Raw genomic sequence first — 12959 nt, 5'->3', positions numbered from 1 at the left:
ATAGTACGGAGTAGCAACCGGAGGGTGAGGAGGACAGCCGCGGATATAGTGCAAGATAGGGTTAAAGAAGGATTCGGTAATTGCCTGCACCCCAAGATGAACTGAAAACCGGATGTGGAGTCGGAGGATGACGCCAAGACGCTTATCTAATACACACGGAATTCTGGTGATATCACGTGATGGTGCGGAGAGATGTGCCTGCGTGCCGACCTTACACGATCCACGCGAAGGAAAACGCAGCTGGTCAAGCCAGCCAAACTCGGATATCGATGTGCCAGTGAGATACCAATCACTCACTTCCTCAGTAAAGCATTCAATCAACATGCTGAACTGGCATGATTTTGACGCAGTCTTTCAGCCAAAGACCGACTATGCCTATGACAACAGAACGGTAGAGGCTATCATCAGACACCGCAAGGAGTTCGGCGACCAGCTGTTCTTTGATCGCATTTGGAGGACGATTGGGCTTACACGACGTGAGACCTAGCTTTATATCAACATGAGTCAGGGTTACTAACCGAATGGCAGCTGCAAGGAATAACTATCCACCACGGTCAAACCACGATCTGCGCAATTTGTGGTCCAAGATCGTCCAGTCCACGGCTCCCGATGAGCAGAAACTCGCACTTCTCTACTACTTGCTCAGAGACTGTCGCCAATTGCCAAACTCTGACTCAAACTTCGCCCGGAGAACATACCTCCCCCGGAGATGGCAACTTCTCGTGGCTGGCTTGTGGGAACTCGATCACGGTCAGTTCTCTCGCGCCCTCGAACACCTGACAGACCCATCGTTGACACCCACCTTCACCGATGAGATCCTCCTTGCCTTGTTGCGACATCCAAAGTGCGATCCTTCGTTGGCGACAGCGTACTACGTTGCTATGTCTCCACCACTGGAAGATCCGGCAGCTCTTGAAGCATATTTTGAGTTGGTCATGACCAACAGCCTGGTGGAAGCATATTATTTTGCAAAAAAACAAAGCGGAACGAAACACAGAGTGCTGTTTGAGAAACTTGTTGTTTCCGTACATCAGGACAACCCTACCCATTCTCGTTCAGAGCGAGCTACCCTTCTTGTCGGGATGCCATTGACTGTGGAGGAGGAGGCATGGTTCGAGCGGTGCATACTTGATGGTGCAGCATCCAAGCTGCCCGGCGCGAAGGACTCGCTCATGGTAAGGAGAATCATTACCGGGAGATCAACAAGCGACTTTCCCGCCCTCAGCAGGCTGAAAGGCGACAGCATTGGAGGGATCAATTGGGAGAATGTGAAGGCAGGAATTGCCGATGCTGTCTCACAGTGATATCAACACAGCTTCCAGCCTCTTCAAACCGACAATGTGATCGACCAAACAAGGCCTTTCTGTCGGAGATATCAATGAGCTCCTCTACAACTTTTCAAGGGTCACCGGATATATCCCGCTGCACTCGAATGTTAGCTTGCTTTTGCCGCGCTATTAAGGCCCGTGATGACGCACAACTTGGACAAAACCGGGAATGGCCGCGTGTACCAAAACATCGCTTTTCCGTTGCAGCGCATGGAGGACATCCTCACACCGCAGTCAATATCCCTGAGCTTTATCTTCCATCAAACATCTTTGCTGCCGTACCCGAAGGCGGCGCAAAAACCATGGTGTACTCTCCTTTCATGCGGCGCGCCTCGCACCCTCGTGCCCCAAAATATCTCGCCGCCTGAAATTACCAATATTGAAGACTTGGCTGAGTGTGAAAGGGATTCCACCAGTTGTGAAAGTTTTGTTTGAGTTGTGAACGAGAAGTCGACCAAAGTAAACGCTCGCCAGTGCTGGGAAGGTCCCGTTCTATGAAAATATATTTCATTCAACCAAGACACCCTCTCACAGACGAGCTCTCTCAACCTTTTGAGCTCTTCACTCACAGCCGCCAATGCTCCCAGTTTTTTTGCTTTGCTGTCTGTCGACAGTGTTAGCCGTCAATCCATTAGTCCACCTCGAATACGCGTCTTACAAAGGCACAGCTCTCCCGAACGGGGTCACTCAATGGCTCGGGATGCGATATGCTGCGCCGCCGACGCGAAGTTTGAGGTTTGCTGCTCCCCAAGATCCTCCTGGCGTCGGCAGCATCCAAGTAGCTGACAAGGTGACTTCCTTTCTGCCCAACCATTCGGTACTTAGCCATGACTAACCAGCCTCCAGCACGGCGCCATCTGTATTGGAACGGGCAGCAACGCTCACGACCCAAGATTCTCCGAAGACTGTCTCTTCCTCGACGTCTATGCTCCGAGCCACGTAACCGACACATCAAAACTGCCAGTCTATTTCTTCATCCAAGGCGGTGGCTTCAACTTCAACTCAAATGCAAATTATAACGGCAGCAGCTTGATCACCGCGTCTGGCCACGGGCTCGTCGTCGTGACCTTTAATTACCGGGTTGGCCCATACGGGTTCCTCGCCAGCCGCGAGATCGAAGACTCTGCATCCGCCAGCGTAAACAACGGGCTAAAGGACCAACGCAAAGCACTTGAATGGGTGCAGAAGTACATTTCTCAGTTCGGCGGAGATCCAAAGCATGTTGTTCTCGGTGGAGATTCCGCGGGCGCCGCATCCATCGCCTACCATTTAACCGCGTACGGTGGTCGAGACGACGGATTATTTGTCGCTGCTGCTGCCGAATCGGTGAGCTTCGCGCCCATCCTGACCATCCAGGAAAGTCAATATCAATATGACAACTTTGTGAAACGTCTAGGCTGTGCGCCTCGCACCACAAGTCAAGATTCAACCATGAAGGATGATACGCTGTCGTGCCTGCGGTCCAAGAGTACAGCAGAAGTCCAGGCGCAGAACAACAACCTACCCTATTCAGGTGCTCAACACCCACCACTTTACATGTGGAACCCAGTCCTCGACAATGAGCTGATTCAAAACTACACCTACGTCGCCTTTGACAATGGCGACTTTATCCGCATCCCTGTCTTGTTCGGCGACGACACTAACGGAGGAACGGTTTTCACCCCTCGAAGTACATCCAGCCTCGCTCAATCCAACACATTCCTCCACGATCAATTCCCCAACTTGACTTTCGAACAGCTTCGACAAATCAATCAACTCTATCCGAACAAAGGCCCACAATTCCCCAACTCTGGCTCATGGTGGAGACAAGTCTCCAACGTGTACGGGGACATGAGGTATATGTGCCCGAACCTGTTTATCTCGTCAGCTTACTCCCGCTACGGCGTCCAAGGAAATTGGAACTATTGGTACAATGTGCACGACGCTGCTCAGGTCCGTCAGGGGCTGGGCGTCCCGCACACGGTCGAACTCTCTGCGATCTGGGGGCCCGAAAACACGAACGGCGCAGCCCCGCCGAGTTACCGACAAGGAGGACCGAATGCTTGGATCGTGCCGCTGATGCAGAGTTACTGGATCAGCTTCATTCGGACACTCGATCCGAACCCTTTGAGGATGCAAGACGCCCCGGTATGGCAAGAGTTCGTGGTCCCTGATGAGGAGGACAGTGCCTCCGCCAGCGACAGTGATGGTGACATTGGTGATAGCGGTAGTGGTGCCGGTGATGGTAACTGGATGAGAATGCTCTTCGACACGGCCCAGACAACGGACATGGTGGAGGTTAGCACGGCGGTCAGGAAGAGGTGCCATTACCTCAATTCCATCGGCTTGGCTCTCAAGCAGTAGGAGCCGGCAGGGCGAGTGAGCAATTCGTGTGACCTTTTGGAACCAGTGTCGCGGCGTGGACGTCGTGGCGGTAGTTACCGTTTTGGACGCACGACTGCGTTGCGTTGGGATGCGTTGCCGGCAGGATACAGACCCATAGAAGAGGCGGCGCGAAACAGCGCAGCATAGACAGACTGCCTACCTACCTTAGGTACCTGCCTGGGATAGGGATACGGCTGTATAAACTACCCACCAAGGCAGATAACTATGCAGATGCTCCGTATACCCAAAAACCGGACCGAATACATCAGATCCTTCAAAGTCTACTCCGTCCATCGTTCCATCATGGACATGAACCATGTATGTGGGAACAAAAAAAAACAGATTTCAGACATATGCGCGGGTGTATATATGTGAATATTCTACTATGCCACAGGTGCTCTCTGCCACTCTTCATCTGACATCCACATAACTTTGGTATTCGCATTGCATTGCTCCAAATATTTCCAGTCTATATAAGCATATTTATATATGTCAACCTGCACTCCCCTCTTAACACGTCGCTTGGCTTTACCAGATAGCTAGGCATCTCAACTCCAGACTCTCCCTGGGCTCCTCGTCCTCGGTGCCCGGCAGGTCGACGCTGGAGTGCAAGGTGCCACCCGCGGCGACAGTCTCCTTGTCCCGATCGCTGTCGAAGAGGCCAATCACCAACACCTCCTCGGGCTCTTGGTGGCTGATAAAGTACCATTTCTGGCCCGGGGACCATCGGGCAAGGTATGATTCGGTGTCGTGCGTTTCTTTCGAGTCCGGGGAGATGCCGAGGTTGGGCGTCTTCACCACGACGGGGACGTAGTCGCTCTGCAGGAACGTGCGTGCGTCGCCCAGCGCGAGAGGGTCGCGGCGCACGCGTTTCAAGGGTCGCCAGATGGAGTACAGCGCCCAGCGGGGTCCCAGGCCCGAGGACGCGTACTCTTCTCTCAGCGACTTACCCTGGGCTAACAGTTTCTCCTCGGCCTCGATGATAGGCTGGGCAGTGGCAGTCATTGTGGGATGATATTTTCTCAAATGCGTCCGTGCACCGTTGGGCGCGTAGTCAAGATGGACTTTCGGGGCGGGACTGGCGCCGCCGTGTCGTGGAGAGAAACCGATGAACTGTGGGAAGCCAAGTTCGAGTTCCTTCTCCTCTGGTGACTTCTCTTGCGGATGCTCCGCTTCTTTCTGGTCCCCGTGGCCAGCATGTGTCGCGAGGGCGTCGGCCTCGGACCATATGGCGCTGCGAAGCAGAAGTGCTTCAGTGATGACGGTCTTTGCGCCCGTGACTTGTTTGACCATTTCTTCCGTCTCAGGGACGTAGAGCTCCTTGAGCAGTTTGGGGTCGTTCCAGCTCGCGCGGGTGTAAGGGGCGGCATTCATGGTTGTCGGGTGACGGATGGCTGCGAAGCCGTGGGTGTCGAGCTGGGCAGTGCCTTCCTTTGCATTGGGCAGTTCGGAGATGGTTGGGACGGGGCGCATGTCTATGAGAGGTTGGAGTCGGACGTCCCCGAACTCGGCCATGGCAGGGAGATGGAAGTTGTGGGGAGACGGGGTGGGTGTCTGGCCCTGTGGGATGTAGCGGAGCTTTCCATAGTATTGGGGCTCGGAAGAAGGAGCAGTAGAAAGGACTTGGGTGAGGGTGGTGGTGGTGGTTGTGGACATGATGACGGCGGTGAGGTTGGTTAGACAAGGCAAGATGCGGGATTTGGAGCACGAGGACAAGATAGATGGAACGAGTTACCTTGGTAAGAGAGGGTCAAGATGGATGTTATATACCTACAGTCACGAGTAAGACACAGTGGACGCGGCAAGGCACCTGTCAGGGTTTCTACGAGGTGTTTTGTGATAAGACGAGAAAGGCAAGAGAGGGAGAGAGAGTCGCAGTCGAGGGGTTGACTGAGTGAGTGAACCGAGTGGTTGATTGATAGCGACGCGGTGGGTGCGCAACTCCGCCGGGCAAATCAGCCAAACCAGCCAAATCACCCCGCAGCCGCAGTCGCATATCCCAACACCCAGTTCCTGATCAGGCAAGAGAGATATGCACCTTCAACCAACTCGTCCATTCCAAGGCCGTCTGTGGCCAAAGCAGAAGCTGATGCTCAACGTGCGGCCTCAGCACTGAATATCGTCTCCCCTTCCTCTTCCGCACACTCGAGAAGTCACGAGAGACAGCTCGTCGCCCGAATGACCAGGGACGTCTGTCGATCAACCCACATCATCATGGCCTCACCGTCTTCATCCAAGGCTGAGCAAATCTGGATAAGAGCCTCTCACGCGCTTCGTTAGAGACAAGCGAACCGTTTCCGATTTCAGGTCTGAGTAAGCATTGGCTGCAGTGATCGAGCTCGCATTTGGCGGGAAGAGGTGGCGGAAGAGATGGCAGAATAGGTGCCGGACGACAAACGCCCGGTCAATGGTTCATCAGACATTCCGGCGGCACTGAATGCATCACATTGCTTGCTCAAGAGGAACTCACAATTCTCATAGTCATGGAGGCCTTCATCAACTGCCAACGGAGAGATCCAGCAGTGAGACCAAAGCCTTCTAGGCCCTTGAGGCCAAACTCTTCGTCAGAGAAGTGACCAGATCTGGAGCTCAGAACACCAACAACCCACCCAAAAGGGAGACAAATGAGAAAGAGAACCGGCCCAAGCATTTTAAAAGCGCCACATCCACTGGGACCTTCACAATCACTGATCATGGGACAATCAACCGGCCCTTCCATCCCCGAGTTGTGGAAGAAACGCACTTGTAGACACAGGCCCAGGGCGGCCCAATCACTCAAGACATGGCAACCAAGTTAGACATTGGTCAGCGGTTTGCACTCGCAGTCTCTTGGCCAAGACACAGACGGCAAACCCCCTTTCTGCGGTTGATTTTCCGGTTGCAAGAAACATCTCCAAAGGAATGTACTCACATGCTCCCCTGCTGGGTGTAGGCCAAGATCAACCATCACGTACGAGACCAAGCGTCTCAACCTGGCCAATAGAAAGGCGGTCATTTCCATCGGCCCTTGCACCACAACGATTTGTCGTTTCCACTTCAGATGGGACCCCCTCCTCAAGGCATGTCCGTGCCAGATCTCCTCGGTAAAGCCACCCCTGACTCGATCCCCCGTACGGCACCAGGATGGATCAGATGAGATCAAACGGCTCTATCCGCCACATGCAAAGCAGCTCTTCATCGTGTCGGATCAGGACACGGATACTTTCGTTAAAGACTCGATCGACGCAGGTCCCGGCAACCTTGCATAAGATGGTTAGCCTGTCCTGGGCCTCGAGATTGGGTAGATCTGGGACAAGCAGATCCAACACTTGGAACCACCTTGGATGAGTTCATCAACGAGTATCCAGTAGAAGGATGCGAGGCTTGTCTGTTGCGGAGTACAGTCTTCGGACTGGATGAGCTGGTCATGACGGTGGGCTTCCGGGACGGAACTGAAGAGATAACAGAGCGAGACAAAGCGTGCCAGATTGGAGCACGAATTGGATCCGTCCAGCCTTGCGAGTCGAGACCTTGGGATTGAGATAGATAGAGTGGCAGGGGTATCTGCTCACTTCGACCCTACGCGAGCTGCGGTATTTTCTTTCTCTTTTCTCCTCTGGTGCAGCAAACCTAGGGAAACAAGTCCGATATCGAGCTCTTCGTACTCATGGCCTTCCTTCGTTCTCTCGTGGATATCGCCGGGTTGTCGATTCTCTTCTCCTCCATGAGAAATAGGCTGATGAAAGTCAATCGGTGGTCAGGGAGGCGCGAACCCTAGAGTCCGGACAGCCGAGAGCAACGCGTTTCGCAGCCGTATTCAGGGATCCCGTAGCCAGACTTCAATACCGCTATACCTGATGCGGCCTGTGATGATCGCTTCCTCACACCACCCGACAAACCTTCTGAGGGGTTGACACCTGCCGCATCGAACAAAATCCTCACATGTCGATGCTGGGCGTCGTTGTGCATCTCCTGATGTTGAATTATTTCTCTTGGCCAATCCAATTACCATCACATCATGTCAGCGGCATGGTGCCCTTGTTCCAACCCTGCAAAAGGGCTGCAGAGCTGGCCAGCTGTTGGCTCCATCACGTCGTCCATTGGCTGGACTGGCGAGAAGCTGTCCCCAGCTTCATGCATCGCCGCCGTCGTCGCCGCGCTCGAACCCCTCTTCAGCCCAAGGAGCTCTCGGGAAAAACAGTCAGCTTTGCTCACGATGCAGGCTCCCCAGCATCTGCTGCATATGCTTCGGATCACTCATGACGCCCAGCTCACTTGTAACCTGGTTCGGCCACGTGCAGGGGTTGAGCTGCTCGCATTGAATGCAACCGATATGCTGCATAACTGTAGCCTGTAGCCGAGAATGGAGCATGGAGGAGGGTGCATGGTAAAAAGATGTCGCTCATCCCCATCGTGATGCTTCTCGACCGCCGCCGACTAGATTAGCAATGGATGAGGACACGGTGCCTGCCGCCGTCCGTTACGAGCGGGTTCCTCGTTCCTTGTTGTCATGATGCATTGGGTTTCAATACCAAGTAGGCAGTAATTGGGATCATCATCAATTGACTCGTTCGTCGTATATAACCCTGTCCTCACTTCCCTCTGGCGTCACTTCAACCTCAGTCTTTTCTCACCACAAGCTCACTTTCCACCAACCCCTTCCTCTCCCCCTCTTCTATAGATTTCCTACTTTGAATCAATTGCCGCCTGCCTCTCCTTCTCCTTCTCCTTCTCCTTCTCCTTCTCCTTCTCCTTCTCCTTCTCTTCCGCCATGGCGTCCACGCAAGATGTCTCCGCCGAGAGCATCTCGCCCTTTGGCAAGGCCCGCTCTACTGTCAAGGGCGAGCCCCTCAGCAGCGAGGAGCTGAAGCTCCAGGATGATTACATGCGAGCCAGTCTCTATCTCTGCCTCGGCATGCTTTATCTCAGAAAAAATGCCCTCCTCAAGGAGCCGCTCAAGGTCGAACATCTGAAAGCCAGACTCCTCGGACACTGGGGTTCTGACGCCGGCCAAGTCTTCACCTATGTCAACATGAACCGCTTGATCAAAAAGTATGACCTCGATGTCATCTTCATCTCGGGCCCGGGCCATGGAGCCCCCGCCGTGATTTCTCAGGCCTATCTTGAGGGTGTCTATAGCGAAGTTTACCCGGACAAATCCGAAGACGAAGAAGGCATGCAAAAATTCTTCAAGCAATTCTCCTTCCCTGGGGGCATCGGCAGCCATGCGACCCCCGAGACACCGGGTAGTTTGCACGAAGGAGGTGAGTAACTGAACCACCATGGCACTGCTGGCGCAACCTGACTTTCTGGCCAGGGGAGCTCGGCTACAGCATTTCACATGCCTTCGGAACCGTTTTCGACCATCCCGATTTGATCGCCTTGACCATGGTCGGCGATGGTGAGTCCGAGACTGGTCCTTTGGCTACCAGCTGGCACAGCACCAAATTCCTCAACCCCATCACCGACGGCGCCGTCCTCCCCGTTCTTCATCTCAATGGCTACAAGATCAACAATCCCACCGTTCTCGCCCGTATCAGCCACAGAGAGCTGGAAGCGCTGTTCATCGGTTACGGGTGGACCCCGTACTTCGTAGAAGGAAGTGATCCCCTGAGCATGCACCAAGCAATGTCTGCTACCTTGGAGAAATGCGTCTTGGAGATTCGAGCTCATCAGAAGAAAGCACGCGAATCAGGAAAGGCGTTCCGACCCCTGTGGCCCATGATCGTCCTTCGAAGCCCCAAGGGTTGGACAGGACCGCGAACGGTGGACGGTCACTACCTCGAAGGGTTCTGGCGAGCCCATCAGATTCCCCTCCCAGATGTTGCCTCGAGCGCGGAACACCTGAAACTCCTTGAACAGTGGATGAAGAGCTATACCCCCGAGAAGTATTTTGGCGAAGACGGCAAACTGATCCCCGCTTTGAAGAAGCTGGTTCCAGAGGGCACAAGGCGGATGAGCGCCAACCCTGTTGCCAACGGTGGACTCTTGAAGAAGCCCTTGCTCATGCCCGACTTCCGTGACTACAAGCTGGCAGTCGAGAAAGGAGGCATCACGGAGGCGCCAAGCATGTCGAACATGGCGATTTTCTTGCGAGACATCGTCGCGAAGAATCCGCACAACTTCCGTCTTTTCGGTCCTGACGAGACCGAATCGAACAAACTTGCCGGAGTCTACCAGGCCGGCAAGAAAGTGTGGATGGGTGAATATTTCGAAGAAGACGAGGACGGCGGCAACCTGGCCTTCGATGGCCGCGTCATGGAAATCCTCAGCGAGCATACCGTTGAAGGTTGGCTGGAAGGCTACCTGCTGTCTGGACGCCACGGCATGCTCAACAGTTACGAGCCTTTCATCCATATCATCGATTCAATGGTCAACCAGCACTGCAAGTGGATCGAGAAGTGCCTCGAAGTCGAATGGCGTGCCAAGATTGCGTCTCTCAACATCTTGTTGACGGCAACAGTCTGGCGTCAAGATCACAACGGCTTCACCCATCAAGACCCGGGCTTCTTGGACGTTGTGTGCAACAAATCCCCCGAGGTCGTGCGTATCTACTTGCCACCGGACGGAAACTGTCTGCTGTCGGTCATGGACCACTGCTTCCGAAGCAGCAACTACGTCAATGTCATTGTCGCCGACAAGCAGAACCACTTGCAATACCTGGACATGGAGGCTGCCATTGAGCACTGCACAAAGGGCGCTGGCATCTGGGACTGGGCGTCCAATGATCAAGGCCAAGAGCCTGACGTCGTCATGGCATCCTGTGGCGACGTGCCGACCATGGAAGCGCTGGCCGCGACAGCCTTGCTGCGCGAATACATTCCCGAGCTGAAGATCCGCTTCGTCAACGTGGTGGACCTTTTCAAACTGATCCCGGACCGCGACCACCCGCACGGCATGTCGCAGCGCGAATTCGAGGCCATCTTCACTCCCAACCGACCCGTCATCTTCAACTTCCACTCCTACCCCTGGTTGATCCACCGCCTGACGGCCCAGCGACCGAGCCAGGCCAACCTGCACGTGCGCGGCTACAACGAGAAGGGCAACATCGACACGCCGCTCGAGCTCGCCATCCGCAACCGCACCGACCGCTTCAGCCTGGCGATCGAGGCGCTGGACAGGATGCCCGAGCTCGGCAACAAGGGCGCCAGCGCCCGGGAGAAGCTGGTCAGCTCCCAGATCAAGTACCGCACCGCGGCCTTCAACGAGGGCATCGACCCCGAGGAGATCAGGAAGTGGGTGTGGCCCTTTTAAGACGACAAAGGTGGTAATGCGACCCAAACCCCAGGTGGTGGATAAACGAAAGGCCAACGAGTCCGACATGGACATAGACATGGAGGCCGACGAGGCCACGACGAGATCATGGGCGAAAAGGCGAATGATTGAACCAGGCTGATGGCGCTGCACGGAGCGAATTAGACTACTGCGATGAGGTTTACTTGCTCAGTTGCTTTTAACGTTTGATCCTACTTGCAATAAACTAAAGGAAGAGAAATCAGGGGTTTTGACTAATCCAACTCAAGAAAGGTGTATCTCTTGTCTGTTGTGAAATTGCGTAGACTTCCCTGCCAACCCAGGCCAGGCCAGGCCACCCCCAGCGCACGTCTATTTTCCGAGAACGGTCGACATAGGCGCCTCAATCAATCGATCAAAGACGGGGAGCCAAACGGACAGACAGACAGATAGAAAGAAGCATAAATGTCCCAGATCCACCAAGGCTTTCCTCGAAGATTTCTCGGGTAAGGTGGCAGCAAGGGAAATGAGATGTACGGGGCGGGTAGAGGCAGCCTTGCAGCCTGGAACAAGACGAGGCTGAAAATCCCCCAGGGGTGGCCCAAGGGCGGAAAGCAAGAGGGGGAATCAGAAAGGGAACAAGTCCTCCTCTGAGCCGACGACAACCCCCTTCTCTTTTGCCTATAGAGGACCGTGTCCATTGGCCAGAAGGCCAGCTCAGCCTGACGATGGCAGGATCGGCGAGACGATGTTCTTGAACCAAGGCATTACCCGGCGCTACACGGCGATATGGAGACTTATCTACCTCAGCTCCTCTCCTCTACGTCTGCGTGTGTGTGCACGTGCGACATGTCGTCCTGGCTCGGAGGAAGACTTGTCTGGTCAAGTATTGATGCATGTATTTCGGGGTCTGAACAGCGTGGTCACCCTTCATGGCGGCGAAGGCTACAATGTCGATGAGGACTGGAGACAAAGGCGTTCGTGGTTAGGACAGATTGTGAGTGCGCCTTAAGCGGAAAATAAGGGCCGTCAACGTAGTTATATCGATAATTAGGACATATCTTTTGCAGGCCGGCTTGGTGAGACCCAAAAGTGCGCGAACGACCATTCATCCAGCCGTTCCCCAAACCTGCAAGGCGCAAGGGGTAGGGCTACACGGGTTTCTGGGCAGCGACGCCCGTGTCACTTGAGATGCACAGCTCCCAACATGGTGCTGCCTGCTAGGTCCACCAAGGCTCAGCTGCAATAGATCAAGTAACAGTGAAGACTTGCACGCACTTTTGAGAAAGAGGCTGCTGGAAACGACTGAACAGGCTTGCCCCAAAGGGACTGTTGCCGCATATATTGTACATCTAGTGATTGGTAACACTCGGGTTCCACGGTTCGTCTTTCATGACGACCGTGGCCGAAGCAAGCAACGTACAAGCAGCGGAGGCACAAGTACGCAAAGGAAGGAATCGACTCAGGAATGCAGGCGCATAGCTCCACGCTGGAGATGAACCTGCAGACGACATACAGGAGACGTCCACCGTCCCGACACCGTCCAAGTGAGGGCAGCCGCCGTGATTTGATTCTGGTATTGCGATAAGCTCTGCTCGTCAGGAAGAGTTGTCGTCGATGGGCGGTGAAGGAGTTTCCCTGTGTTTGTGCTGAGGCAGAGAGCCTGGACAGCGGAGGATTTTTACCGCAAGGTAAGCAGAGAGATTCCTAGCCTATGGCCCTGACCTTTGGCGCCTTCTTGATGCTAGGCAAGAGGTGCTTGGTTGTGAAGCGGTCCAACTCGCGCAAAAGCTGCTGCAGCACCCATACGAGCGCTTCTGTGAATGACCGATCTCCCCGCCCACACGCAGTCTTGTTATCGAGGGCGGCACCCAAGTTTTCAAGATCCTCTTGGGAGGTGCTGCTTTGGGACGCCATTGGCAAAATCGCCAGCGCAACAGCGGTCAAAAATCTCCAGCAGGTCTGCTCGTGCCCTTTCGAGTTGATGCTCAACCTGATGCTCAACTTCATCCCCAAGTACCCATGATGACCCCTTTTCTGGGATTACCGATGAGG

The 12959-nt window shown here is 54.4% G+C and overlaps 4 protein-coding genes across 4 annotated transcripts; 3 read left to right on the top strand and 1 right to left on the bottom strand.

Moving 5' to 3' along the window:
- Nucleotides 1–322: 322 nt before the first annotated feature.
- Z519_09660 (uncharacterized protein) lies at nucleotides 323–1304 on the top strand (the record flags this gene model as incomplete). The annotated part of the gene is made up of 2 exons (XM_016767381.1): nucleotides 323–476; nucleotides 529–1304. The coding sequence occupies 2 exons, from the start codon at nucleotides 323–325 to the stop codon at nucleotides 1302–1304; spliced, it is 930 nt and encodes a 309-aa protein (XP_016616173.1).
- A 601-nt stretch (nucleotides 1305–1905) lies between these two features.
- Z519_09659 (uncharacterized protein) lies at nucleotides 1906–3671 on the top strand (the record flags this gene model as incomplete). Its single annotated transcript, XM_016767380.1, has 2 exons — nucleotides 1906–2118; nucleotides 2175–3671. 2 exons carry the CDS (start codon nucleotides 1906–1908, stop codon nucleotides 3669–3671), a joined length of 1710 nt encoding a protein of 569 aa, XP_016616172.1.
- Nucleotides 3672–4220: 549 nt separating this feature from the next.
- On the bottom strand, nucleotides 4221–5348 carry Z519_09658 (uncharacterized protein; the record flags this gene model as incomplete). Its single annotated transcript, XM_016767379.1, has 1 exon — nucleotides 4221–5348. One exon carries the CDS (start codon nucleotides 5346–5348, stop codon nucleotides 4221–4223), a length of 1128 nt encoding a protein of 375 aa, XP_016616171.1.
- A 3094-nt stretch (nucleotides 5349–8442) lies between these two features.
- On the top strand, nucleotides 8443–10925 carry Z519_09657 (uncharacterized protein; the record flags this gene model as incomplete). Its single annotated transcript, XM_016767378.1, has 2 exons — nucleotides 8443–8935; nucleotides 8989–10925. 2 exons carry the CDS (start codon nucleotides 8443–8445, stop codon nucleotides 10923–10925), a joined length of 2430 nt encoding a protein of 809 aa, XP_016616170.1.
- Nucleotides 10926–12959: the final 2034 nt, after the last annotated feature.

Source organism: Cladophialophora bantiana (assembly GCF_000835475.1).
Source record: "Cladophialophora bantiana CBS 173.52 unplaced genomic scaffold supercont1.16, whole genome shotgun sequence".
NCBI lineage: Eukaryota > Fungi > Ascomycota > Eurotiomycetes > Chaetothyriales > Herpotrichiellaceae > Cladophialophora > Cladophialophora bantiana.
The sequence above is the reverse complement of the archived record's forward strand: the minus strand, read 5'-3'. Positions and strand labels throughout refer to the sequence as shown.